Source organism: Acipenser ruthenus, unplaced genomic scaffold (assembly GCF_902713425.1).
Source record: "Acipenser ruthenus unplaced genomic scaffold, fAciRut3.2 maternal haplotype, whole genome shotgun sequence".
NCBI lineage: Eukaryota > Metazoa > Chordata > Actinopteri > Acipenseriformes > Acipenseridae > Acipenser > Acipenser ruthenus.
In genome coordinates, this window is record NW_026708865.1 from 4,499 (window position 1) to 32,489 (window position 27,991).

Here is a 27,991-nt window from a genome sequence, read left to right on the forward strand (position 1 = left end):
CAGTTCTGGCTTCTCAACACCGACTTCCATCTCATAAAACACTCTGTTCAGGAAAACCCATTTTAGTTGGAATTTTTCCCACAGATACAGTAGCTCCTCTGTAGATTCAGATTAAGCAAAAAGCACAAGTTGGGAGGATGAAGACTTCAGCATTACTTCTAACCTCAAATTGACATTTTAACACTCTGGAATAGCAGACCCTCTGAACTAAGGAGAGTATTTTTAAGCCATGATAAAAGCATTTTAAGTACATTTACAAAATGTTATAATGTTCCTAAGTATAAACCTGCTTTACATTTGTATGTTTTTTCGGTTAAGATTATTTTGATTCTATTTTTAGTCCAGATTTTTATTAATATAAATATACTTAACACCAATTACAAAAACTAAAAAAAAAGACCTCTAATAACTTTTGCCCATACATTAACTAGCATCGTATCGATCAGACCCTTTTACAAATTTCAAGTTTCCCTATCATACCCAATTGCTGAAGTAGCTGCTCCCAGTTTTCCACTTCCTGCCTGAACTCAGAGATGTAAGGGGATGACGTCATGATAGAGAGCGTCATGACACAGTCCTCAATCAGAGTCCGGAGATCCTCTGAACCTGTGGGGATGGACACTTTAATGCATTCATTGTCATTAACTCTAGCTGTGGGGTTGCCTTGAATTAATGGGGGATTATAGCAAATGATATTGATCCATAAAGCTTACCAGTCATGCACTTTTTCAGTTACTTTTGGACAACACTGTATATTGCAATAGGAATTTCCTTTAACACATTTGTATTCCTGCTCGGTAAATATGGCACTTTTACAAATATAACGAATTACATTGTAAATAGATTACTTTCAATGTGTGCTTTAAAACATGTGTGGAGTAGTGGTTAGGGCTCTGGACTCTTGACCGGAGGGTCGTGGGTTCAATCCCTGGTGGGGGGACACTGCTGCTGTACCCTTGAGCAAGGTACTTTACCTAGATTGCTCCAGTAAAAAACCCAACTGTATAAATGGGTAATTGTATATAAAAAAATAATGTAATTGTATGTAAAAATAATGTGATAACAATTGTAAGTTGCCCTGGATAAGGGCGTCTGCTAAGAAATAAATAATAATAATAATAATAATAATAATAATAATAATGTTGTATTTACTGTTTTAAGTATTTTCTTAATTAAATCGATGAAAAATAATCCTCAGACGCATCATTGCAGTTACCTACAGAACCTCTTGTGGCTGAATATGTTTATTTTAACAATATGTTTAACACTATATTTATAAACCTCTCATCCTTGGCATGTTAGCAGACACAGTAAAATGAAGATACCGCTAGTAATAGGTATGTAACAGGACGGCTGAATGATGAATTACCCCACACCAGAAAGCAGACAGACACAAGTACTTGCGGGGGAAAGCGCTGGTGCGCACGTATTTATTTAAAATAAAGTAATTAAATAAAACAACATTCACAGAGCTAAATAAAAGGGTTGAACAAAAACAGATCTTGAACACAAACAAAATAAACTTCCACCAAACAAGCACCATGCTTCCTGCACACGTAGCAATTGTTTTACTTTTTACTTTCTGTTTCGTTTTTTCCTGTCTCTCTCTCTCATACACACGTTCCTCCTTCCAAACATGTATAAGTAGGCTTGAGGTTTTAGGTTTTAACCAATAATAACTGAAAAAACACCCACGAAGACCTATTTAGAAAATTCAATTTTTTAAGATTATTTTTGTTCTTGTTTAGGACCAATAAATTCAGGACCAGTAATTATTTTAAAGTTAAGTTAACATTTATATTTACAAAATGAATAATTAATGTAAAATATTCAAAAATAATAAAACATCAGTATTACAATAAAATAAGTGTAATAAATAACCAAAAATACACATTAATAATAAGTCAACTGGTTAAACTCTGTTAGCATTAAGCTTTGCAGTAGTGTATTCGTGTTTGCCTCCTAATTGTTTGTATAAACCGGTGAGTTGAGTTGAAAACCTATGTGCAATTTATTATAGAAACTGAAAATTGATGCGTTTGAGTGGTGTTTATTTTTCCTATGTTCGTTCTGTTGCTAGAAAGACACTCCGGGTATATTTCTAGCGAACCACGCAAGTTTCTGAAAACTGAATTGCGGAAGTCTAGCACCTACACAAACATTTTTTAAAGTGTTTACATCCCACCCCTATCACTTCTGATTGGCTAGCTGTGGAAGAAGCTGATCTTCTATAAGTTACAAAGAAACCCAGAAAAGGTTGCCTGACAGCCTCAGGCAAGGCAGACTAATATTTTAAACTTAAGATATTATTTACATTTTTTTGTAAATTAGCAAATAAGTGATACTGCTTTCTTAATGCATGAACCTGACATTTAAATGCAGCAGTCTAGTAAAGTTACAAAAAAACAAACACATAGTCGCTAAGGAATTAGCGGATTGGAGAAAAAGGTGTTGTATAATGTACTTGTTGGGATGTTTTAAAAAAAAAAAAAAAAAGGTTTACTGTTTAGAAGCATTTCAAGGAAAACTTTCCCTGGCAAAAAACATAATGATTTTTTTTTTCTTTTTTTTTCTTTTGCTTTCAGTGTTGCTAAACTAGTTTAAAAAAAAAAAAAAGTGGAACATGTTAGCCATCATGGGACACGGTTTAAAATAAATAAGTATATGTGAATAAGTATATTGCAATGTGCAGGTGTAGATGGTGCAGTGCTCAGGAATAAAACTTCAATGAAACAGCTCCTTTATTTGGCTGGGTTGCAGGCTCGCAACACTTAAATAATAAGTACCTGGCTCTACACAACGACGTGTATCGCACAGGTAATACCAAGGGATACAGTCCTGAAATAATAAACAAAACAACACAAATAATACACAATCAGCCACTCAGAGAGAGGGAAAGCCAACACACCCTCTTCCCCAGCTCTCCGTGTCATTGCCATGACTGACAGGTGGATCTTACGAGGCTGCTACCCTCTTCCTGCAGAACCATGCATGCGCCAGACAGTCAGCACAGATCTCCTCTGTTACAATCACACACACACCAGGCTTACCCAGTTCCTTTGAAATAGACTCCTATATATTATCTTTCAAATCTATCTTTATAATTGTGATGCCCTATGTCATAAGCTCTGGGTATTTTTTCATCGACAAATATTATTGTTTTCTCGTCATTTTGGATACTGCCGCATCGCGTCTGGTGGGTAGCAGCCTTTATTACTTCCTTCTGGCAAAGATAATTGAGTGGTATAGTGAAGAGGAAGAAGTCGTACAAATTAATAAATTCACTGAGACCAGTGTTGGCGCTAGGATTTAATGCGAAGTAAACCCACCCCCCACCCCCCAAAAAAAGAAAAGAAGCAAAACACAGAGCGCTGCTGCAGCACAACCTAAAGAAAACCTTTTGAAAATAAATACATCAGCAGCAAAATCTGAAATCGGTCAAAAACTTATTTTTTTCTTCAAGAAAACATATTCTAACAAGACAGTAATTAATCAAGTAACAGTATATCCAAACATTTTAATAAATCAATTATGTAGCAAGATTAATCAATTTGATTAATAACTCGATTTTGTTAATATTGAAACATATTAATATCTTCAGATTAGTCACAGAACCTATTAATCATAGGCATCAATTGGATTTTTAAATTAATGTTATCAAGTACAAAAAAGTTAGTATGAAAATGTATATATAAAAAAAACATTCTCAAAACCTAGCCTGCAGTACAAATGCATTCGTTACAACTCATAAGCGAAAACATAGTTCTATGAACATACTTAAATTAGTACTGCAAAAGCTATATTGCATACATAGAAAACTTTTGTTTGAGTCTATGTATATTTTAGTTGTATATTGTTGTGTTGTGTAAAAGAAAAAAAGTACAGTACATACAGTAAGCTACACAAGTAAATACTTTTCGGCGTATTTCAATTGTCTATGTACTACATAATTAATTACTGATAAGAAAATATTTAAGTTTGTGTTTAATTAAATAACTCTGCAATGATTTGTTGCAGTGCTTCTCCCTTCATTAATAAAGCACATTAACATATAAAAGAAACCAAAACAAAATGTATTTATTGCCGTTGTTATTTAATATATATTTTTGTAGTTTCTTTTATATTTTAAGATGCTTTATTTTAACGTAACGAAAAGCCCAGAAACATTTAAACAGGAAGTTTCACATACAAACAGCTAGTTGAATCTATGCCATTGAGAGGTATGCATAAAATAACAGGCACAAACCAAAGTCGTAAATCAGGGAAAAATGATAATACATCAAGGGTAAGCGAGAAACTTCGATATTATAATGAGATTCGTACATTTGCATAAAAAGTAGTTTGAAAGGAACAGTCATAACTAAACTACAGCAGCAGGGATGAAACTGAGTTACGGGAGTTTAAATGACTTTAGTACGTCGTGGGTAGGTCTACGAAGTCACAAAAACCTACGAATAGTCAATATACGAAAGAAAAAACAAAGATACATAGAGCCCAAAGAGTGGAAAACAGGGAGAACCTATTTTTATATTTGAATAACTCCCAAGTATTGCTTATTATAGTTCTACTCTTAGTATGTTGCTTAAATTTACCAGCAAATATGTTGCAAACTGCACTGAAAGGAAAAATAAATTTGTTGAGGTGAGGTGGGGTCACAGGGAACCTTTTGTGTATCTCGAAGAATTTAGTGAACCCGTCAAGCTATATGACTAGATCTGCCCCAGTTAATCACTAATTGATTGATTGTGTTCACTGTTAAATAAAACAAAAATTCTACAAAGTTATATTCTAATTTTGTGTGTTTTGTGCGACGGGGAGGGGTCAAGTAGATTTTTCTAGCATTTTGTCCCTTGGACAACAAGCTTTTTTCAAAAATTGCACACCCCTGTACATGGGTATAAGGTTAGTGTTTTAATTGTATAGAATTCAACCTTTTTTGTACCTATGATGAGCAGTAGAGAAGCTAATATGTGTAGAGTGGCGAAGAGGACTGTAAAGGGACACCTGAGTGGTACCATAAAGAAAGCAAGCTTAGAACTGATACATTATTTAGTACTTCTTTGTAAAGAAGATTTATAAATGAATCTTTGTTTATTATCGGCTTACCAATGATTGTGAAGGTGCCAGTGTCCCGTGAGCGTCTCCCCTGCTCTGGTTGCCGAAATTTTCCACTGGGGGGTCGCTTGGAGCGGTCAGGGGGCAAGTCCTTATGGATCTCTGTAAGGATGAAATTGGCCAATCTGAACTCCTCTCCTTCCCATCTCCTCTGTAACTTCCTAAAGACCTGCTCCATGTCAAACTCTGCTTTCCCTTCCTGCCAGGTCTAAAACCGCAAAACAAGAACGAGAGTTCAATTGAAAAGTGACATACAGTCAGGTAATTCAAATAACAAAAAAGGATTCTGTCACATGTTTGACTACATATGTGGTCATGTGAACTTCCCATAAAATCATCCTGTGAAATTAATATCTTATTCAGGTCTACGTAATTATTAGTGGGGATTATGTAGCTCTCGGCACATTCTTCAGTGTAAACAGATGTGTATTGTCCAGTTGTTGAAGGTTTCTGAAAATGTGTGCCATTGTCGATCAATCATGACCCGCTTGAGGGAAACTGTTTATGAACAGTTGCACACTTGCACCCACTATCATGTCCATTATAGTCACCAAGACTGATAGTTGCTAAATTGTTGCCTACCAATGGTAGCTTTGTTTTGTTGGTTTTGTGTGTCACTTTTTGTGCTCTATTGATTGGAATGGTAAGAATTGCTACATTTGCTAAAGGAAGGGTTTGTAGTTTACTATAACACCAACACTAGGCATAAAGTTGTTATACAATGTTAGTTATGTTTGCTGTAATAATACAGTACATTTTATGATTAAATAATTGGTATTGTACTGTGTGGTACTATTATACGACACATTTTGTATACAGTGTTTAAATTAAGGAAAACAAATATGAGCATTTAGTGAGGTGAAGGGAAGGCTATTTTTGTAAGTTGTAGCTATCTGTGACCTCATTTTTGTGTTTCTTTATACAGTGACGGAGATTACCTTAATGATTAGGTCCTGGTGCTCTAGCAGGTTTTTGGAGAGCAGGTCTGAGACTGACATATTGATTACAGGCTCATACACCAACTCCATACCTGGAACATAGAAAATGTATTGTATATTGATGGTTATTTATCCAGTTGAACTTATTTTACAATTAACAATTCTTGAAATATATACCAAGATTCTCTTTATCTCAATAATTTGTGGAAACAATTTCATAGATGTACAGTACAGTTAGTTATCGGTACAGTAGTCTCCACGTATAGGAACACCTCTTAAGAGAACACTTCAGCTTCGGGAACAACCTTGGTGAAATGGAATGTTCCCATCGTAAATGCTCTGCCAAAATGAACCGGAACGGCGCTTAAAAGAACACCTTTTTGGCACCGATAGCGATTCGTTGCTAACTGATTCAAAACTGATACTGTACTTTTGTAACCTTGTAACAGGTCTGTGCTGGCTATCTGACACATGCATGATCCTGCAGGATGAGGTTGTGAGCCCCGTAGGATCTGCCTGTCAATCATGGCGGTGACACAGAGAGGTTGGGTGAGGGTGTGTTGTCTCTCCCTCTCTCTGAGTGGTTGTGAGGCAGCGGGCCTTGGGGGGGGGGGGGTCACTCAACCTATAAAATTATGCTTTGCTGCTCTCTCCCTATATAGTGTATTTATAATTTTGATACGTACCCGAGTGGGATGTGTAGCAGCTTAGCTGGGGAAAGCCTGGGCAACCCTGACAGTACAGAGAGAGATTAGCAAAGCACAGGCTAAAGACCCAAGCCGTAAGGCTATTAACGGTTGGGAACGCTGCAGATCGCAACACCTTTTGTTTGTAGTTTTATTATTGTGTTCTATTTTCCTTTTTTTCTTTTGCCTTCTGTTTTGACTGTTATTTTCAGCACCTGTGTGTGCACTGGAAGTCGCCTGATCAGAGAAATTTACCATCGTTGGTATTTTCACTAAGATAACCTGAGACCGAACCTTACCATTGCTGGTATTGTTCATCCGCAGTACATCAGTGCCCCCTTGTGTCCCAAATAAAACTTGGACGCTGGTGAGGCAAACTCAAAGAAACTTTCTGTCTCCCTTATGTTCAGTGAAACCCCACACCCTCTCACAAACCTGATAACTCATCATCATCAGACTCAAATTAAAATGGTTTATTCAAAACTGACTTGTCATCACGAGAGTAATCTAGATCTGCTGCTGCATTTTTTAATGTGTGTACGGGTGCTGTGTTAATAACCATTGTGTTAAAATTCATGCTCATGTATTCATACTGTTAGAGAGGCTGCTGCATTCTTTTCGTATGTAAGGTATGTAGTTTGTCAGTTTATTAACGTTAGTTTATTAGTATAGTTTATTAACATATGCTTGCCTATTGCTTTTCTCTTACTTATCTTGATGTACGTGCGTCATTACATAATAAATACATTTAAATGTATTGATTCATATTATGATTGGCCTTGGTATATTCTGCCTTCTGCATTTACTAAAGGGCACTACGGGAGTTAGAAAAAAGAAAAAAGAAAGAAAGAAAAAAGCCTTCTTTATTTTCTCCCCATATACAATAAAAGTCATGTTGTGCAATGGCATATTTTATATATTTCTGCTTACTCGAGAAATATTGATTGATGAGACGTAACCTCAATTCTCTTCCTTTCGGCATTGTCAGGCTCCATGGATTGGGGTGACAGTGCTATGTGAGTACAATCAATAGCACCCATCACATTGGGGAAGCCAGCAAACTGTTAGAAGCCCACTTTCACATCCTGTAAACCTGTCCTCTATGTGGGAAATTCCCTGTGTATTCAACATGTGTAGGATGCATTGTATGAGTGACATTCCCATTAAGCCAATCCCAGCTCACAGAGGTAGTAAAATAGCCAATCAAATGGCACACAGAATCCATTTCCTCATCCACATGTGTAACAGCACAGCACACATCATTTTGATTAGGATAGCGAAACAAAGGCATGTTTAAACTGTTTATTTTACTTTGTGTAAAATTTAAAATCAGTAGCCAAAAAGTAGTTGGAGATGTCATGGAAGCGAAAGGAGGAGGCGGAACACAGAAGATTCCAAAATCGTTAGCCAGATTATTTTTTCACTGAATAATTTTGACAGCAAGGCAATATGTCTGATTTGCAGTGCAACGGTTGCGGTTATAAAAGATTATAGCATACAACGTCACTATGACGCTGCACAAAGCAACGCATTTTGAGTTTACTGGAAATTAAAGAAGCTATGGAGTCTCAACTAAAGGTTGTTTTTTTTTAAATGAGAAGAAAAAATGAAAGTGCTGTAGATGTCAGTTTTATTGTTAATAAAGAGATTGTATGTGCTGCCAAACCTTTCAGATGGTGAATTTGTTAAAAGGTGCATGCTTAAAACAGCTAATGTAATATGCCCTGAACAAATCTAATTTTTTTCTAATGTCAGTTTGTCTCGGAACACGGTCGCTGAGCATATTACCGAAATGGCAGGTAATATTAACTTTAATGTTATTGAAGAGCTTTTAAGTTTAAGCATGAACAACACAACCATTGGAAAGGACTTTTTTAACTCCAAGAAGCCATGGAAAGTGCAGAATCACCTTGGAAGAAACTAACTGGGATTACAACAGATGGTGCACCATATATGACTGGGCAAAAGACTGGACTGGCTAAAACTAAAGAAAGAAATGCAGAAGAACCAATTTTCTTACACTGGATTCTGCATCAACAGGCATTATGTGGAAAAGTTGCAGAATTAGAACACAATGATCAATTATCAAGTGTGTGAGCAAAGAAGTGCCAAGTGTCCTGTCAGAAGTCATAGAAAGGTGCATTTCATAGTGGTACTGTTTACTAAATCACATTTTCACCACTTGCCAGTATCTTTTTTTTCAGTGCTGTTAAAAACGTTATATTTTGGAATAGAAGTTAAATATTGAAACTTAGCATTATATATCTTTTTCTTTTTACTTTTTTTAGATTTCCATTGAATGTAAAATACTCTTCCATTTCCTCCATTGTATTATATTTGTGATATTGAGTTTTGAGTTTTGTCAGTGTTCTAGGAAAGCTGCTTCTAGTTATTTGCCTATTTTTTACTATAAAATACATTCAGTAATATGTTGATTAATTGATTGAAACCGTACCTGCATACTTATTGATGACGAGGAATCGGGCAGTGGGGGTAATGTGTTTTGTGTAAAGTAGTATATTTGAATATACTGGCCTGCATACAAATTCTATAGACATTTTTAGCTACATTTATAACTTTTTTTTTTCGGTGTGGCTGACCAAGTGAACAGAATTACGCTGGAAGAAAAATGTCTTCTTTTTGGCAGGTTAAATTAAAAAATATATATTTGTATAAAAACAAAACATAAAATACATGTTTTCAGCTTATTTGTCTTAGTCTTATCCAGACACAACAGGCCTATTTGTACTTACCTAACAATGTGCGCAAAAAATTTTAAAGTTTCATGGCTTCATTTCAAATAATTTCTCCCCACAAAACACATTGTGGCAGCATCACTCCCCAGCACCATCGCATGCTTGCATGATGCCTTGTGAGTGCAGACGCTGTATAAAAGCTGAACAGGACCCATTTTATCATGCAAAGCAAAAACAGTGAGCTGTGGAAACACCTGACTTGGTTTCAAGAAAAGCACATTTTATTGTTTTTTTTGTTTGTTTGTTTGTTTGTTTTTGCTTTCAGATTACTAAATGATTATTATTTTTACTGTCGAATTTCATTTTTAAATTAAAATGTCTAAAAAACAGTGTTTGATGGACAAGTTCCTCAAAGCTGTAACCAAGGATCCAGTTCCAGCAAAACGTGATTATAGTGATTCAGAAAAGGATGATGGACCAGAATCTCATCGAACAAAACGAAAGAATGCATCTTTCACAAGAAACTATGATGGCGATTACTTGGAAGTTCGGGTTTACAGTTGATGACCATGGAGAAGTGCCGTGCCACAATGTGTTGTGTGTGGAGAAGTTTTAAGTAATGAAGCCATGAAACCTTCCAAATTGTTGCGACACCTGAGCACTAAACACAAGAATTTTGTGGAAAAGCCATTCGAATTCTTCCAACGAAAACGGGATGAGTTAAAGAAGCAGCAGAATTGAATGAGCTAAGCAGCTAAGGTCAGCACTGCCGCGGTCAGCACTGCCGTGTTCACAGCGACAGCGTGGGAGAAGTATGAGTGGACAAGGACATCACAGTTAGAAGCAGTAAGGAGAAATTACATCTTTAATTCCTTTAATCAGAAAACACTGCAGCTAAAGTCTAACAGCTGCGTGTCTTTTTCTGATAACAAGCTGAAACTCAGAACAGCTGATTCAAATTCGCCGCCGTTCTGAGACATGGGGGAGGGGCGGAGCCAACACCAAACAAACAAAAGCCAGCCATTGTTCACAGCGACAGTGGGAGAAGTACGAGTGGAAAAGTACATCACAGTTAGAAGCAGTTTAAAAGCAGGTTGACAGCTGCAGAAGCTAAACTAAACTTAAAAAACCCCCAAAAAAACATGGTTTTCAAGCCAGTAATCTGTGACAACTGCAAGATGTGGGAAATCCGAGAAAACCCAACAGAGCTCAACCAAGTGTGTGTAAAGTGCTGCACGATCCAGGACTTGCTTCAACGAGTAAGTCTGTTAGAAATGGAGCTGGAGGAAATGAGACCGCAACAGGAGCTTGAGTAGCTGACACATCCACAATTCATGGAAGTCTGCACCCCTAGCAGACTGAAATCCACCAGGGAGATGGAAGAGAGTCGAAACAGCTGGGTTCAGATAGGCAGAAGCAGGGAAAAGAAACTTTGTCAAACACAACCACCAGAAATCCAAACATCCAACAAATTTGAGCCACTTCAACAATTGGATGACCAAAACCAACATCAAGAGAATGAAAGGAACAACATCCAGGACCCTATAAACAGTGCTGGCCAGGCAGCAAAAAGAAGGGAGGTCATGATTGTTGGGGACTCCATATTGAGAAACACAGCAAGTTCAGTTCGCAGTTTGGACCCCCTTACTACAACAGTGTGCTGCCTTCCTGGAGCCTCTGTCACGCACATCACTGAGAAGGTGGACAGGCTCCTAGAACGAACAGGAGACGACCCGGTAGTAGTCGTCCACATCGGTACAAACAACATTGGAAGAGACAGGCCAAGATCCCTGCAAAACAAAGAGAGCTAGGAAGGAAATTAAAAGACAAGACCAAAACTGTGGTATTTTCTGGGATACTGCCGCCACCTTGCAAAGGACCATATGGACAGCTGGAAATACAAAATCAAAATGCATGGCTGAAATCGTGGTGCACACAGGAAGGCTTCACCTTTCTTGAACACTGGAGCACATTCTACAACAAGGACTATCTATATAGGTGGGACGGACTGCACTTAAACAAAAAGGGAACCAATCTACTCGGACAAAGGATCCTTCAGGAGGTCCAGAAGCATTTAAACTAGAAAGGATGGGGGGAGAAAACAAAAAAACAGAAGGGAGACCACATCAAAACAAGGGCAACAACTCAGGTAAGACCACTATTAAATGTATTTATCTTAATGCTAGAAGTCTCCGAAACAAAATGTTAGAACTTGAAGCTATTGCACTAACAAGTAACTACGATGTGATAGGTGTTACAGAAATGTGGTTGTCTGAGAGTGATGGAGACGAATATAATATTAGTAGGTACACACTGTATAGGAAAGACAGGCAGGACAGAAGAGGCGGAGGGGTAGCGCTATACATAAGAAATAGTCTTGAAGCCCAGGTGTTAAATGTGGACAAAGAAAACAACGGCGACTCAATATGGGTCAGAATAATGGACAAAAATTCAAAAGGCATAATAATAGGAGCATGCTATAGACCGCCAAATTCAGACGCCGTGCAAAATAATCTGATATACAATGACATTAGAAATGCGTGTAGAAAAGGAGAAGCCATACTAATGGGGGATTTCAACTTCCCCCATATAAAATGGGAAACCCGGTGGGGAGCACGACGGAAGAAATTGAAATGGTGGAAATGACAAATGACTGCTTCATAACGCAATTTGTCAAAGCACCGACTAGAGGGGAGGCATGCCTTGATTTAGTCTTTTCAAATAACGAAGACAGAATAACTAAAACAGAGGTCAGAGAGCCATTGGCAAACTCAGACCACAACATGGTCTCATTTGAAGTATTTTTTAAAACCCCAAAAGTAATGACTAAAGCTAAGGTTTACAATTTTAGAAAAGCAAACTATGAAGGTATGAAACAGAGACTAACAGAAGTAGATTAGAGTAAAATAGAGAAAACATCCACAGAAAAGGGATGGTTGTTTTTCAAAAATATAGTACTAGAGGTGCAAAACAATTACATCCCAAAAGTACAAATCTAAATCTAAAACAAAATGGCCAAAACTGTTTAATAGATCAATATTCAGCGAAAGAGGCACTTTACAAAGCATTTAAAAGGGACCAAAAACAAAGTACACAGAAAGAGTACTTGGAACTGCAAACACAAGTCAAAAAGGAAGTTAGAAAGGCCAAGAGAGAGATAGAAATCAATATTGCTAAGGGGGCTAAAACCAATTCCAAAATGTTTTTCCAATATTATAACAGCAAGAGAACATTCAAAGAGGAAGTTAAATGTCTAAGAGACACAAATGGCAAAATCATAGACAAAGAAAAACAAATAGCAAATATATTAAATGATTACTTTTCACAGGTTTTTACAAAGGAGGACATGGACAACATGCCCCACATGTCGACCTGTTCCTATCCAGTTTTAAATAACTTTAGCATAACAGAGGCAGAAGTGTTAAAGGGACTAGGAGCTCTTAAAATAAACAAATCCCCTGGGCCGGATGAGATCCTCCCAATAGTACTCAAAGAAATGACAGAAGTTATTTACAAACCGCTAACCAAGATCATGCAACAGTCTCTTGACACAGGGGTTGTAGTGACAGACTGGAAAATTGTAAACGTAATACCGATCCACAAAAAGGGAGACAAAACCGAACCAGGTAACTACAGTAAGCTTGACTTCTATTATATGTAAACTTATGGAAACTATAATAAGATCCAAAATGGAAAATTACCTATATGGTAACAATATCCTGGGAGACAGTCAGCATGGTTTTAGGAAAGGGAGATCGTGTCTAACTAACCTACTTGACTTTTTTGAGGATGCAACATCGACAATAGATAATTGCAAAGCATACAATATGGTTTATTTAGATTTCCAGAAAACTTTTGACAAAGTCCCGCATAAAAGATTAATTCTCAAACTGAACGCAGTAGGGATTCAAGGAAATGCATGCACATGGATTAGGGAGTGGTTAACATGTAGAAAACAGAAAGTACTGATTAGAGGAGAAACCTCCAAATGGAGCGAGGTAACAAGTGGTGTACCACAGGGATCAGTATTATGTCCTCTGCTATTCCTAATCTATATTAATGATTTAGATTCTGGTATAGTAAGCAAACTTGTTAAATTTGCAGACGACACAAAAATAGGAGGAGTGCAAACACAGTTGCAGCTGTAAAGGTCATTCAAAATGATCTAGACAGCATTCAGAACTGGGCAGACACATGGCAAATGATATTTAATAGAGAAAAGTGTCAAGTACTGCACGCAGGCAATAAAAATGTGCATTATAAATATCATATGCGAGATACTGAAATTGAAGAAGGAATCTATGAAAAAGACCTAGGAGTTTATGTTGACTGAGAAATGTCTTCATCTAGACCAGGGGTGTCAAACTCCAGTCCTCGAGGGCCGCAGGGTCTTCTGGTTTTCATTCCAACTTAAGCTCTCAATTAACATAATTTATCTAATTATTTGTTGAATTTGACTTATTTAATATTTTTCAAGGTATTTTACAGTTGATGGTTTTAAAAATGCACTTGATTCAAGGTACACTACATATGAAACATTTTGAGGCCTAAAGATAAGTGTTAAATGTGTCCAGTTAATCAAATAATTAGACCAATTGAGTAATTGAGAGCTTGGGTGGAACGAAAGCCAGAAGACACTGCGGCCCTCCAGGAACTGAGTTTGACACCCCTGATCTAGACAATGTGGGGAAGCTATAAAAAAAAGGTCAACAAGATGCTCGGATATATTGTGAGAAGTGTTGAATTTAAATCAAGGGAAGTAATGTTAAAACTCTACAATGCATTAGTAAGACCTCACCTAGAATATTGTGTTCAGTTCTGGTCACCTCGTTACAAAAAGGATATTGCTGCTCTAGAAAGAGTGCAAAGAAGAGCAACCAGAATTATCCCAGGTTTAAAAGGCATGTTGTATGCAGACAGGCTAAAAGAATTGAATCTATTCAGTCTTGAACAAAGAAGACCCAGGGGACTTTTTTGACCTGAAAAAAGAAACAAGGACCAGGGGTCACAAATGGAGATTAGATAAAGGGGCATTCAGAACAGAAAATAGGAGGCACTTTTTTACACAGAGAATTGTGAGGGTCTGGAACCAATTCCCCAGTAATGTTGTTGAAGCTGACACCCTGGAATCATTCAAGAAGCTGCTTGATGAGACTCTGGGATCAATAAGCTACTAACAACCAAACAAGCAAGATGGGCTGAATGGCCTCCTCTCGTTTGTAAACTTTCTTATGTTCTTATGTTAAAGACATCCTACCATGCTTCCTTACAGATCGCTAATGCTCACAGCTTACACTGTGGGAGAAGAACCCATATTACCCTGTGCACAGCTATCTGCAAGGAAATGTTAGGAGAGGAAGCGGACAAAAAAATAAGGTTGATCCCCCTTTCTGACAATACTGCGTAACAAACGCAACCCTTACGCAACGTCAAATAACTAGTATTTTGTAACGGAAATATAAATAAACTACTCTGAAAAATATAAATTGCCAAAGCAGTAGGATTGCACGACAGAAAGAAGAAAATTGATGGACAAGGCAGGATTGTTTACAACACATATAATGTAATAGGAAGGACATTAAATCAAATGGCAACACCAGAATTCGAATAGTAGATGAAATGGGATAAGCAATGAACATTACAATTATAAAACACAGTATCAAACACTGATTAAGTAACAATTTGCACAAAAAGTGTTCCCCTATGCAGACATTTAACCCAGACAGTCCAGCACAGATCAAAGCTTTTAACAATGAATAACTTCATATAGACGGTATTGTACTGATTAAAGTGTTCAACAATTAGTCCATTAAAAGAGCCAAACGCCCTCCTTAGAGAAAAAAATGTCCAGAAAACCAAAACAAATAATTCAAGGAGAGTCCCGAGCTGTTGTCTTAGGTCTGTATTAAGACAAGGCAAAATCGGCGCCAGAACAGTTCAAACACAAAAAAAATAAACAAATGAGGCGTCTGCATGAAGTGCTCGTTCAACCCTGATTAATAAATAAATAAACAAATAAATGAGACTTCTGTACAAGGTGCTCGTTTAACCCTGATTAATTAATAAATAAATAAATAAATAAATAAATAAATAAATAAATGAGACTTCTGTACGAGGTGCTCGTTTAACCCTTATTAATAAATAAATAAATAAACAAATAAATGAGACTTCTGTACGAGGTGCTCGTTTAACCCTGATTAATAAATAAATAAATAAATAAACAAATAAATGAGACTTCTGTACGAGATGCTCGTTTAACCCAGATAAATAAATAAATAAACAAATAAATGAGACTTCTGTACGAGATGCTCGTTTAACCCAGATAAATAAATAAATAAACAAATAAATGAGACTTCTGTACGAGATGCTCGTTTAACCCATATAAATAAATAAATAAACAAATAAATGAGACTTCTGTACAAGGTGCTCGTTTAACCCTGATTAATAAATAAATAAATAAATAAACAAATAAATGAGACTTCTGTACGAGATGCTCGTTTAACCCAGTTAAAATAAATAAATGAGACTTCTGTACGAGGTGCTCGTTTAACCCAGTTAAAATAAATAAATGAGACTTCTGTACGAGGTGCTCGTTTAACCCAGTTAAAATAAATAAATGAGGCTTCTGTATGAGGCGCTCGTTTAACACAGATAAAATAAATAAATGAGACTTCTGTACGAGGTGCTCGTTTAACCCAGATAAAATAAATAAACAAATTATGGTAATATCCCCAAACAGTCAGTAACAGCATGGCCAATCCAGCAGCAAAAACAACAATATCCCTCCCCAGTTGGGGATCTCACCCAGCTCTTCCTCGGTGCTGTCACGCTTGGAGTTCCAGCCAGAAATTAAGACAAAAGTGAAGTTTGGGAAAATAAATGGACTAGTTGCTGTCACCGCTCTCAGGATAAAAAATAGTTGTATTCCGTGGATAGTTTAATTTGATCAGGATTTTAGATAACTGGATACTTTCAGGCTGGAAAATGGCAGATTAGATGAACTATTCTGTTTCTAACAAACCAAACGGGTGAGGCTTCCCTGTCTCTTCTTAGCAGAGCAGCCAACTTTTCCCTCAAACACACCATTTCAAAAACAAACAAACAAACACACACACACACACCAAAAAACAGACAACCACTGCAGAGGTGTTCCGCGTTCTGAACGAATACTTTGATCGATGTAGCCTTGATTGGCGTGAATGTTATGGAATCCGTACAGATGGTGCAGCTACAATGGCCGGGCGTCATTCAGGTCTGGTAACCTGAGTGAAGCAAGTTGTTCCAAATTGTCAGTCGATCTGGTGTTTCATTCATCGCGAAATGCTAGCCACCAAGACGATGAGTTTTCTTCATTAAGTTTTGAACCATGTCGTCAGAGTTAATGTAAATGTTATCAGAGCCAACACTCGCTTGTTTGCAAGGATGTGTGAAGAGAGGGGAGCGGAGCACACGCAGCTGCTACTACACACGGAGGTTCGTGGCTATCAAGAGAAAAGGTTCTCACTTGAACCTCGAAATGAACTCAGAGTGCTTCTGTTACAAAAGAAACCTGCCCTGACAGAAATGTTCAGTGATGATCAAATTTATCTGTTTGCATATTTTTGCTGATATTTTTTCACAGATGAATGAAATGAACTTGTCTCTTCAGGGTAAGGAGTTGAGCATATTTTGTCTGGCAGTTAAAGTGTGGGCATTTAAGCAGAAACTTTTGACATGGAGGAGGAAAGCTGGATTAAACATTTACGATGTTTCTGACCTTAGCTGAGGCTTTGTCATCTGGACTGAGTGATAAGCTGATTGAATTGTCCAATGACAACGGCCTGAAGGCAACCTTCGAGCAACACAGCTCGCTGGCTGCATTTTGGATCAGAGTGCAGCCTGAATATCCAGAGCTAAGCGACAACGCGCTGAAAAGCCTGGTCATGTTCGCACAACATATCGTTGCGAGGCTGGGTTCTCAGCTATGACGGTGATTAAAACAAAGGACAGAAACTGTGTGGACATCTGAAATCCTCTGCGAGTGGCTCTGTCCACATTTCAACCAAGAATCAAGCTTTTAGCAACAGGAAAACAAGCTGAAGTTTTGCATTAATTCACCAAAGAATTCAAGGGTGAGTAAAGTTTCACAGTTAATATATATATATAGATTAACAAGTAAAAATGTATTTCAAAGCTATCTTAAGTGTTTTTTTTAAAACTTAATAGGGCTGGGCCGCAGAGACCTGACTAATTTAAAAGCTGGTCCACGGAATCAAAAAGGTGGAAAAGCGCTGGTTTAGATTACCTGCTGTCCTGACCTTCAAGTGTGGTCTAAACAAACAAAGCTGATTCTTATATGTTAATTAAGAACATCTGTTTGGTAGAAAATAAAGAATAAATCATTGAGATTGAAGCATAACAAATAAGTAACAACTTAACTGATTAAATTGGTTTTAGAATGATTGTAAGTATGTTTTCCCAGTAAAATGTAAATGTTTATTGTGTTTTAATTCTTAAATTATTATTTTACTTTATTTATTGTATAACGTGTTTAACATGCTTGTAACGGTAATTTAGCTAGGAGAATGAAACTTACATTTGTATTCTTCTATGATCAATATAACTAAAGTTAGAACAAAATGAATTGTTGTTGTTTTTCCTGTTATTCTCCATGGCGGAGGGGACACTACCTGTGTTAATGACACACCTTTTGAAAAAGCATCATTCAAATGTTGTAAGCCAATGAAAGGGCTGATTTCAGTCAGGCATATCTTCCTGCTTGACACAGAAGTGATTGGATCACCAAAGTAAATTCCTCTTTGAGCACTATATTTAAATAAGCATCAACTCCTATCCTGGTTCAAATCTTATCTTTCTGATAGGCTTCAGTTCGTCTCTATTGGGGAGGTAAAATCGGCATTATCAGAAGTTGTCTGTGGTGTTCCGCAGGGCTCTATTTTATGTCCCTTGTTGTTTTCATTATATATGCTACCGTTAGGTGACATTATTGAGAGGAATGGTAATCAGCAAGAACTGCCAGACTTTCTATACAGCAAGGACAGTTTACGTGTTTTCAGGATATTGGCGCAGCAAAAGTAAATCAGCCAAAAGCACCATTTGACATTTAATTTGTAGTTACCAACACTCATAGGTGAAATGTAGAAATAAAAGTCAATACCTGTGTGACAGACAAAATTATTCTTTGTGATACATTTCCCTCCCAACCTGTGAGGAGGCAGTGTAAAGGGAACAGAGTGCCATGGACTGCATGGCCCGACAATTCATTCCCAGTGTTAGGTAGAAAGGGGGCACAGCTGCGGTACATTAAGTCATTGCCCCAGAGGGAAAGCGATGTGGCAACCGCATATTGGAGGAGAAACAGCTGCACTCGCTAACCAAGTGGGCGTGACTGAAGGTACAAATAGGGGACGTAGCTTTGTTTATGGTTAACGACTTCAACACCATGACGTATGCACGTACATCAAATGAAAACCCACTTACAGTACCATGCCGTACCTGCATATGTCAAGTTTCCCATTCTATTCTATGATGGGTTTCTTAGTCTAGTGTTTCAGGTTTCATTCTCTAAAGCTGTGCTAGTACTGTGGAATGTGCAATGAATATTGGAGGAGGGTCAGGTGACATTTGTATCCAATTGCATGTCATGTAACGATTCCAGTCTAGCTGTGGGTATTTAGAAGGCTGAGATATATTGCAGGAAGCCATTCAGCCTTTACAAGTATATATATATATATATATATATATATATATATATATATATATATATATATATATATATATATGTGTTTTAAATTATTATTTTTGGATGTATTATTAGTTTTACTTGTTTAGTTATAGTTTATATAGTTTTAGCGAAAGCTAAACATGGCAACGTACGTGGTCTTTCTATAATGAGAAACGGGAGTGAAGTTGGTTCGGAGGATTTCGATACCAGCTACAGTGATGCTAACTTATCACTCAGCAATGATGATGAAGAGGAAGTGGAGCCAAGAACAGTACAAAACTGAACAAACAGAAGAGCATGCAGCTACTTTACAGGTAAACCAGCTGCAAATGGGAAGCTGTTTGGTTTGAAATGGCAGTACTGTGACCAAATACTATCAAAACACAGCACTGGGTACAGGCAATGCGGTAGCCAGATCCATCACAATGCCTGCGCAAAGTAGCTGTGTACACGCCTTTGTGACTATCCCTCCAACACAAGGGAAGCAGAGACCGCAAAAAAGGTGCAGGGTCTGCTACAAAAATGAAAACAAAAGAAAAGACACAAGAAAAATGTGCAGTGGTTGCGAAGGCAACCCTGGGTTCTGTTGTATTGAACATTTCAATAAATGGCACAGAGCAAGTTGATAATGGCACATGTTTTGATGTTGTTTGATTTTATTTGATAATTACTGTTTACTGATTATTATTGTTATTATCGTTATTAGCAACGTTTTTGTTTTCATTGTTAAAAAAACAAAAAAACGTTTTTTATCTCTATATTGATTATGGGTTTCATTTTTACATCTGAAGTTGAAGTGGTTAAGAGAAACTCTGAAGGACAAAAGTAAAATAAGCATGTTTAGTGTTTTTTTGTTTTGTCAAGTCTAATTGTACTGTTTGTTATTTATTAGACGGCTAACATGATCCAGAGCTGTCCCTACAGGCCAGCACTTACCAGGACATCACTGCACTTTGTTTCACAAAGAACTGTATTTACACCACAAGCACTTTAGCATGCACTGTGGACTTGTGTATGTGTTTTGTGTTTCTATATCTATCTATTCATATATATATATCTATATATATATATATATATATATATTTATTTATATATATATATATATATATATATATATATATATATAGATAGATAGATAGATAGATAGATAGATAGATAGATAGATAGATAGATAGATAGATGGATATATATATATATATAGACATATCTATAGATATATATATATTAAAAAAACAGTTACCTGCATAAAAATATCAAACGCTAAGTGACTGAGTCAGGGCGACCACAACAGGTACTGCGGTTCAGACACCGAGCGTGCACACATGATGCATGGCTCGTGTCTCGCCATGTCATAAATGCCGTATCGATATCGTATAGTCGAAGCAGGGTAATAATGCAAAAGAGTCGGAAGTGCCGTGCGTTGTAAGTTGAAGCGTCGTAAGTCGAGGAGCGCCTTTATAATGCATTTAAAATATATAATAATTTGTTATTTTTTTCAAATCACCAACCTCTCCAAAAAAAAAAGGACACACAGCCCCATAGTCTGAGAACCGCTGTTCTACAGGATTCTCGTATCTTTTGCTACAAAACACTAATGCAGCATCTGTAACTATTGCAACAATAGAAATTGCAACAATGCAACAATAGAAATTGGTACTGTGGTAGGAGAATCTTTTCCAGATTTTGAACTTTCAATCCCTACTTTAGGTAGGAATTCCAGCTGTAAATCTCCCTCCCGACCAGAAGGTTGGTGGTATGCTTCCTCCTAGATGGGCAGCCTCGACGGTAGGTTGAAACCGGAAGGTGACCATAATAGGGGAGCATGTAGTTGCACGTAACCGGAAGGACTCCATTGCAATAAGCTGTGGGACGGCCCTCTATTGGAGAAACCATGGCGACGGGTTGATTGCAGGGAGGAGTTTGTCGGTACAAAGGGGAAGCAGATACGTCAGTACTCGCTCTTGTGCTGAAAGCTTAATACAGCTGGAGCTTGTGTTTTGTTATTGTTTTTGATGTGCTTTGTAGAGGAGGAGTAAGAGTCGGGAGCTGCAGCCACGTAGCCAGCACTAAACCCGGAGCACATCCCTCACAGCACAGCACAGCACTCACCACTATTCCTGGAGGAAAGCAGCACATTTTCCTGCACGGAGGATTGTGGTTTAGGAGTGTATTCTTTTTGTTTAGAACAGGACTGTAACCTGACGTGTTCCCCCCAATACCATTGCTGGTAAAGGGGTGGATTATTATTATTATTATTATTATTATTATTATTATTATTATTATTTAGCTCATTTAAAATAAACACAGATATTTTGGGAGAATACTGTCTGGACATTGCATTGTTTTACCACACCACTCACATCCTGTTCACAGTAGGATACCTGAAAATGTAACTATGGGAGAGGAAAAATATTTTATCAAAACTTTTCCAAAAGGTTTGATAACTCTTCAACTAATCTGGCCTTTTGACAATGATGAGAAGTACCAATGTAAGATTGAAAGTGATCATATAGTTTTGTCAGAAGGAATTGATTCTTGTGACTCTAAAGTTGTCATTACATTAAGTACAGTGGAACTGTCTGATGAAATTGAAAATTGAGTAGAGAATGGAAAAAATTAATTAAATGATGAATTCATGAAAATGGTTGAAAGTAATGTACTGAGCAGTGCAGCCAAAAATTGCATCAAATGTTCATTTATTTTCAAGATCTGTTTGCAAAAGGCACTTACGATTGTGGTGTCACAGATTTACATGTAAAAAAGATTCCTACATATCCAGATAGGAAACCAGAGTATGTAAAATAATATAGAATTCCACTAGCGGAAGAACACACAGTACTGCAAGGTGAAATGTGAATTGCGCTGTTGCATGGTTTAATAATGAACAAAATAAAATGTTTAAACAAAAACAGCAAAAAGGCACTTGAGGCCAAAATAAAATAGACAAACAAAACGAACAGACACTAACAAACGGCATGAACACTAAACACAAAACAATTATGGTGCTGGTGCTTCTAGCAGTCGTAGCAGTTATTTATTTTTATTATTATTATTATTATTATTATTATGTTTATTATTATTATTATTATTATTATTATTATTACCTCCTCACTCTGTCCAGTTCTTTCGCCCTGAACACACAACCCCGAGTGAGTAAAACATGACTGAATAAATATATACTGTTGTGCCGGGATTCAATTACTAATTAATTATTCACTTGAATCCCAGCACGTGAACTAATTTGTGCAACCCCATGCTCACATACTACTACATACTTTAAATGCATGTGAAGTGTTTGTGCAATCCCAGTGCCTAAATACAACTATATATTTTAAATAACTCAGCTACACAGACCCATTTATATCCCGTGCAGCAATGTCTATACACCAACATTAACACTCCACACGCAATACAGAACACATAATACGCACGGGGCGGGCACTTGGCCACAGTCTTGGTTACATGTATGGAAAGTTAATGGTATGCTTCAACTTCAATGCATAAACCTGTGACTAATTTAGGCATTATCTTAGCTGATTTAGTTTCAGAGTATGGTCTGAATATTTACTGGGAAAAAAGTACAAAGTCATTCTAAAACTCAGGGAACTGATAAACAGGGTAATGGTTTAGCTGATTCTTTAGCAAAGGAAGGAGCTATCGCTGGTAATTTATGGGAATGTTCCACAAAGAGAACAGTAGAGATTAAAGTAACTACTCGACAACAGGCAGCTAATGCTAAACCAGACACAGTAACACAGCTCTACACAGATCAACCAGATTATGACCTAATACAAATGCAAAAGGAATATGATACAGTAGGGAAATGTATAGGTTTGTTTCTGACCCTGTAAAGATCATGTTTAGCCAAAATAATACATTTCAATTATTCAAGGACTTATTAGTCAGGATTGATAAAACAGGAACCCCAAAGTGGGTGGTCCCTTTAAGACACAGAGGAATAATGCTTCAACAGACACATGATGAGTCATGTGGTTGTCACAGGGGGGGATAAAAATATGTATGACACACTTAAGCAAGTAGCTTATTGGCCAAATATGTACAGTGATGTTATAAATTATGTAAAAGGATGCATAATTTGCTGTCAGTTTCAACCCCCTTCCAGTAGGCATACAGCACCGTTGCAAACTAAAGGAGTAGTGTTACCATGGTCAGACATACAGATTGATTGGATAGGTCAGGTTACAAGGTGGAGGAAATAAATATTTACTTACAGTAACTTGTTGTTTTACAAAATGAATAGAGTGCATTCCTGTACTGAATAACACAGCCGAAACAACGGCTTTACTGTTGTAAATCATTTGTTTTCTAGATGGGGCCTACCTTTGAAAATAGAATCTGACAAGGGATCGCACTTCACTGCTGAGATCTTGGAAAATGTATGGCAAACCTTGGGTGTATTTCTTACCGTCCTGAATCGTCCGGACAAATAGAGAGATCTAACCAAACCATAATTAATATCCTAAAGAAATATATTTCTACATCAGGGAAAGATTGGGATAGAAAACTACCATTGGTTTTGATGGCTATAAGATTCACCCCAAATACTTCAACTAAAATTACACCCTTTCAAATGATGACTGGTAGAGAAATGATTATACCTATACATCTACTGCAGTAGTTTTCAAACTGGGGTACGCAAGCTCTCGTTAGGGGGTACGTGAGAAAAATCCTGTAGGGTGAACAACTGATTTTTTTTTTACCACATTTTAGTACTTTGTGACTTAACACTAGAACGACCAAGGCACCCATTTTGACCATTGTTTTAATTTTAATTTTAATTGCGGTGCGTGTGTTTAAGAGACGGAGCTGTGCTTTCCTGACTTTTCCTTAATATATGTACTAATTACCCTGACAAAGAAACAATCGCGTAGCTGCAAAAATTAGTGAGATAAAATACCATCATACGTATTCTGACCAGGAGCGGTCAAATTGATAGATGCATATAAAACATATTATTATTTGTATTTATCAGTCAGAAGAAGAGCGACCAGAATTATTCCTGGTTTAAAAGGCATGTCATATGCAGACAGGCTAAAATAATTGAATTTATGCAGTCTTGAACAAAGAATACTAAGCAGCGATCAGATTCCAGACATTCTTTGAAGATTACACCTTTAGAAGGATGTGAGACTTAAGAGGATTATAAATTGAAATAACTAGTTTTTGGTCTGTTTTACAAACCACTCCTACTGTGAAGAGCAATCACACGTGACTTTGTTAAACAAATTCAGATTGTTATCAGAATTGAGTACCCAGCTTCAAATGATATGTTTCACAGGGATTAAAATGACAGTCTCCCTGATTTTTCTAAACCTGTCAAACATAGTGAAACAGTGCCATCTAGTGGAGAATGGAACTACAAGTCGAACTGAAATTAGTTATCAAATTTAGAACAAAGAAATGCAGTCACACAATGGAATTACAATTCTCAATAAAACAGAATTCAGCAAGAATTATGAGAATATGAACCTTTTTGTTCAAAATTAATAAAGTAATATCACATTCAAATCTCTTTGTTGGATTAACTGGATGGACATGAAAACGTTTCCAAGATTGAACATTGTCATTGACATTTGAAAAGCTTCTAAACATATTAGAATTAAAATCTTGATGAATAAGTATTCTAAAAGGTCCTGCAAGGAAATATCATGACCGCGTAGAATACATGTTTTAAAATATAATTTCTTGCAAGAAGACATAAGTGTTATTTAGTATTAGCAAGTTTGAAATAATGTAGGGGAGAAGGAATCTGAAATATATAAAAGACTATGAGGTATCATATTTAAGTTATAGCTAAAAAGGACAGTTTGCTTAGAATATGATAAAAGTGTCAATGAAGGGCGTTGACTTTTTCCAGACCTCATTCGAAAGGAACACCTCTGATGAAGAATTTACCAATACGATGACTGAGTCCTGATTGAGGACTTACCAATGGAATGACAAGTAGAGTCGACCAATTGAATAACAATAAATCTAAGAGACACACCTATTCTCAAATGTTATAAAAATTCAAATACAGGACATGATATATATCAATATAGCTATCTCTCCCTCACCTGCTCATCAAAATCAAGACCACCTGATTCCTGATTCCTGGTTCCTGTTTATTTATGCTGGAGTGAACTCAAAAGACTGCTTGTTTGACTGCTTTACTACTAAAGAAAATATTCCTGCTACAAGTGAACTCCAAGACTGTGAACTTTTGGACAAAAGAAAAACTTTGTCATCACATGGACTCAACGCACTGCGAGAAAGACTACCCAATAACAACTACACGCTTCACTGCAACGCTGACTTCAAATAACTACACACACGCTGTCGTGGTAAATATATATTTAGTTTACAACATCTTGATGGTGCCGCCAATATTTATATACATTTGCAATCTATTAAACATGTTAAATGCTTGATGTAAACTGCTAAAATAACTTTAGAATGTGCCAATACAATTATTAAATTTATTTAGCTTATTTTAAGACATTTCATAAAATATACTGTGCAAACTTAACTGATTGAATTACTTCTAAAATTTCTATAATCTAGATGGTTTTAACTAACTAAGTCAAACTTTCTGGGTATCAGAAAAACGAATGATACTTTATATTATTTTGATACAGTAGTTTTTATAGACCTTTGATATTTTTTCTTAACATGGTATAACTTTGTTCTTAAATACATGATTAAATGAAACTTGATACTGTAAAGATTATTTGGACTATTACATTTTTGTTAACAATTTTATAACCATTTACATTTATTAAAAATTAGAGTTTTTCTGCACTGGTCACGTAATTTGAACGAACGCTGAATTTATAAATTAAATTGTATTTTTAGTACAATTTAATTTATAAATTATGGAGAGCCAATGGGGACAGTGGATTGATTCATGGGAGGCAAGATATCTATCTCTGTTCTCCCGAAATTCTCCCAAATGAGGCTACCACCTCAGGGTTTGCCTCCACTCTGAAACGCTGGGACCCTCCTTAAGAGGAAGTCAGCTGTCCTGTTTTTTTCACCCTGACCCTCACCCTGGCTCGGCCAATTGAGCGCCACCCCCTGGAACCTCCCGTCCTCGGTCGGCAAAGGAATAGCCTGGACTCGAACTCGCGACGTCCAGACTGTAGAGCGCATCCTGCACTCCACACGGAATGCCTTTACTGGATGCGCCACTCGGGAGCCCCCAAGAGCTGAATAGTTCTAAACAGGCGGCTATTCTCTGCACTCTGCCGTCCGACAGAGTAGACAGCATGGATCTGAAGTCCAAGCACACTCCTAGATAGGAGGCTGTCTGAGGTGTAAGATGGCTTTTCGCATGATTCACCATAAGACCCAACCGTTGAAGGTGGACGATAACCAGTAACATGTGAGCGTCTGCCTGAGCTGGAGACTAGGCACAATGAGCCAGTCGTCCAAATAATAGAGTACTTTGATACCTTTGAGTCTCAATGGGGCTCGTATAACTTCCCTGTGCTTGAAAAAGGCATCGGGAGCTAGAGAAATGTTCCTTGAAAGGCAAACAGCAGGTACTTAAGTGCGCCGGTTTTCATGGGGATATGGAAATTGGCATCTTTGAAGTCCACTGTGGTGAACCAGTTGCCTGGCCATGAACGACTGCAACAGCTGTTGCATTGTCAACATTTTGAACCTCCTTTGGCTGAGAATGCGGTTGAGGATTAGTCTGAGGCCACCATCCCACTTGGGCATGGAGTAGAACCTGTCCTCCAACTGGAGGGGGTATACCATATGAATAGCCCGTTTTTGCAGCAGAGACACCACAGAGTTGTCCTGTTGGTCCATGACTGATGCTGCAGTGAGTAGCCGGTCTGAACGGTAATAAGCACCCAGATGTCTGTGGTGCACTGACGCCAATACTCCAGATGGCTCCCAGGAATGCCAGCTCCTAGGGACTGCTCTACTCTGAAATACTGAAATTGTCAGTACTGGGAGTAGCTGGCTTTGTAGTCGACGCTGAGCGGCTGGTGTCGGTGCACAACTACATTGAGGCTACAACACTCAGGAGCTGAACCTGACAAAGCCTGAAGCAGCGAGTGTGTGTGAGAGTGTGTGAGTCGGCTCCTCCACTACCTGCTCTGAAGGAGAAAGAGTAAGACACATACGAAGCCGCTCCAATTTTCTCAAGGAGTCAAAGACACCAGCGTGTGGGAGAAACAGGGTTCAGCCAGTGAAAAACACAAAAAAAGAAAGGTTTGACCATTAAAACGAGGGGAGAGACAGTCCGCCACAGCAGGTCTTCCTGTCGCTGTGTCGGGGATGACCCACTCTGCCACAGAGCTCGACTCCAGAAGAGGGCGGACTCACTCAGACACTCCCTTTCCTCAGAAAAATTATAAAAGAGTGTTACGTAACTCACTACAAAATAGCTTTTCGTGAGCTAGAGAGCAGCGGGAGTCTCAATCTGTGCTCGAATGATGTCGGGGAGGGCCAACCATTTGATGGACTGGTTCTGGGCGGGCCCAGAAGAGGTTTAGTATAATCATTCATTGAAAGAGCATGGAAACAAGGGTTCTCCCATTTATAATGGAAGGTTTCCTGACTGAAGGAGAAGTGCAAATTTGTCATGCAGATATACTGCAGTAATATTTTATTCTTACCTCTGAAGAGGATTCTCCAGTGCTTTTGCTTGAACACTGGGCTGCTGAGCTTGCCCAGTAGGGGAAGATATTGGCTGAAACTCTCAATGAGCTCCTTGGTCTGTCTGAGAACGCCATCGTCCACTGGGAGGGACAGAGATAGCTGCGTTGCCATCAACAACCCCTCGTTAACCTTCTCCAGGGCATGTGCCACATTGAA

The 27,991-nt window shown here is 37.6% G+C and overlaps 1 protein-coding gene across 1 annotated transcript; it reads right to left on the reverse strand.

Moving 5' to 3' along the window:
• On the reverse strand, nucleotides 1–27,991 carry LOC131736465 (dynein heavy chain domain-containing protein 1-like; the record flags this gene model as incomplete). The annotated part of the gene is made up of 5 exons (XM_059021919.1): nucleotides 1–98; nucleotides 481–606; nucleotides 5,107–5,323; nucleotides 6,054–6,145; nucleotides 27,793–27,991. Coding segments are annotated over 5 exons (732 nt in total), but the record flags the coding sequence as incomplete, so codon positions are not given.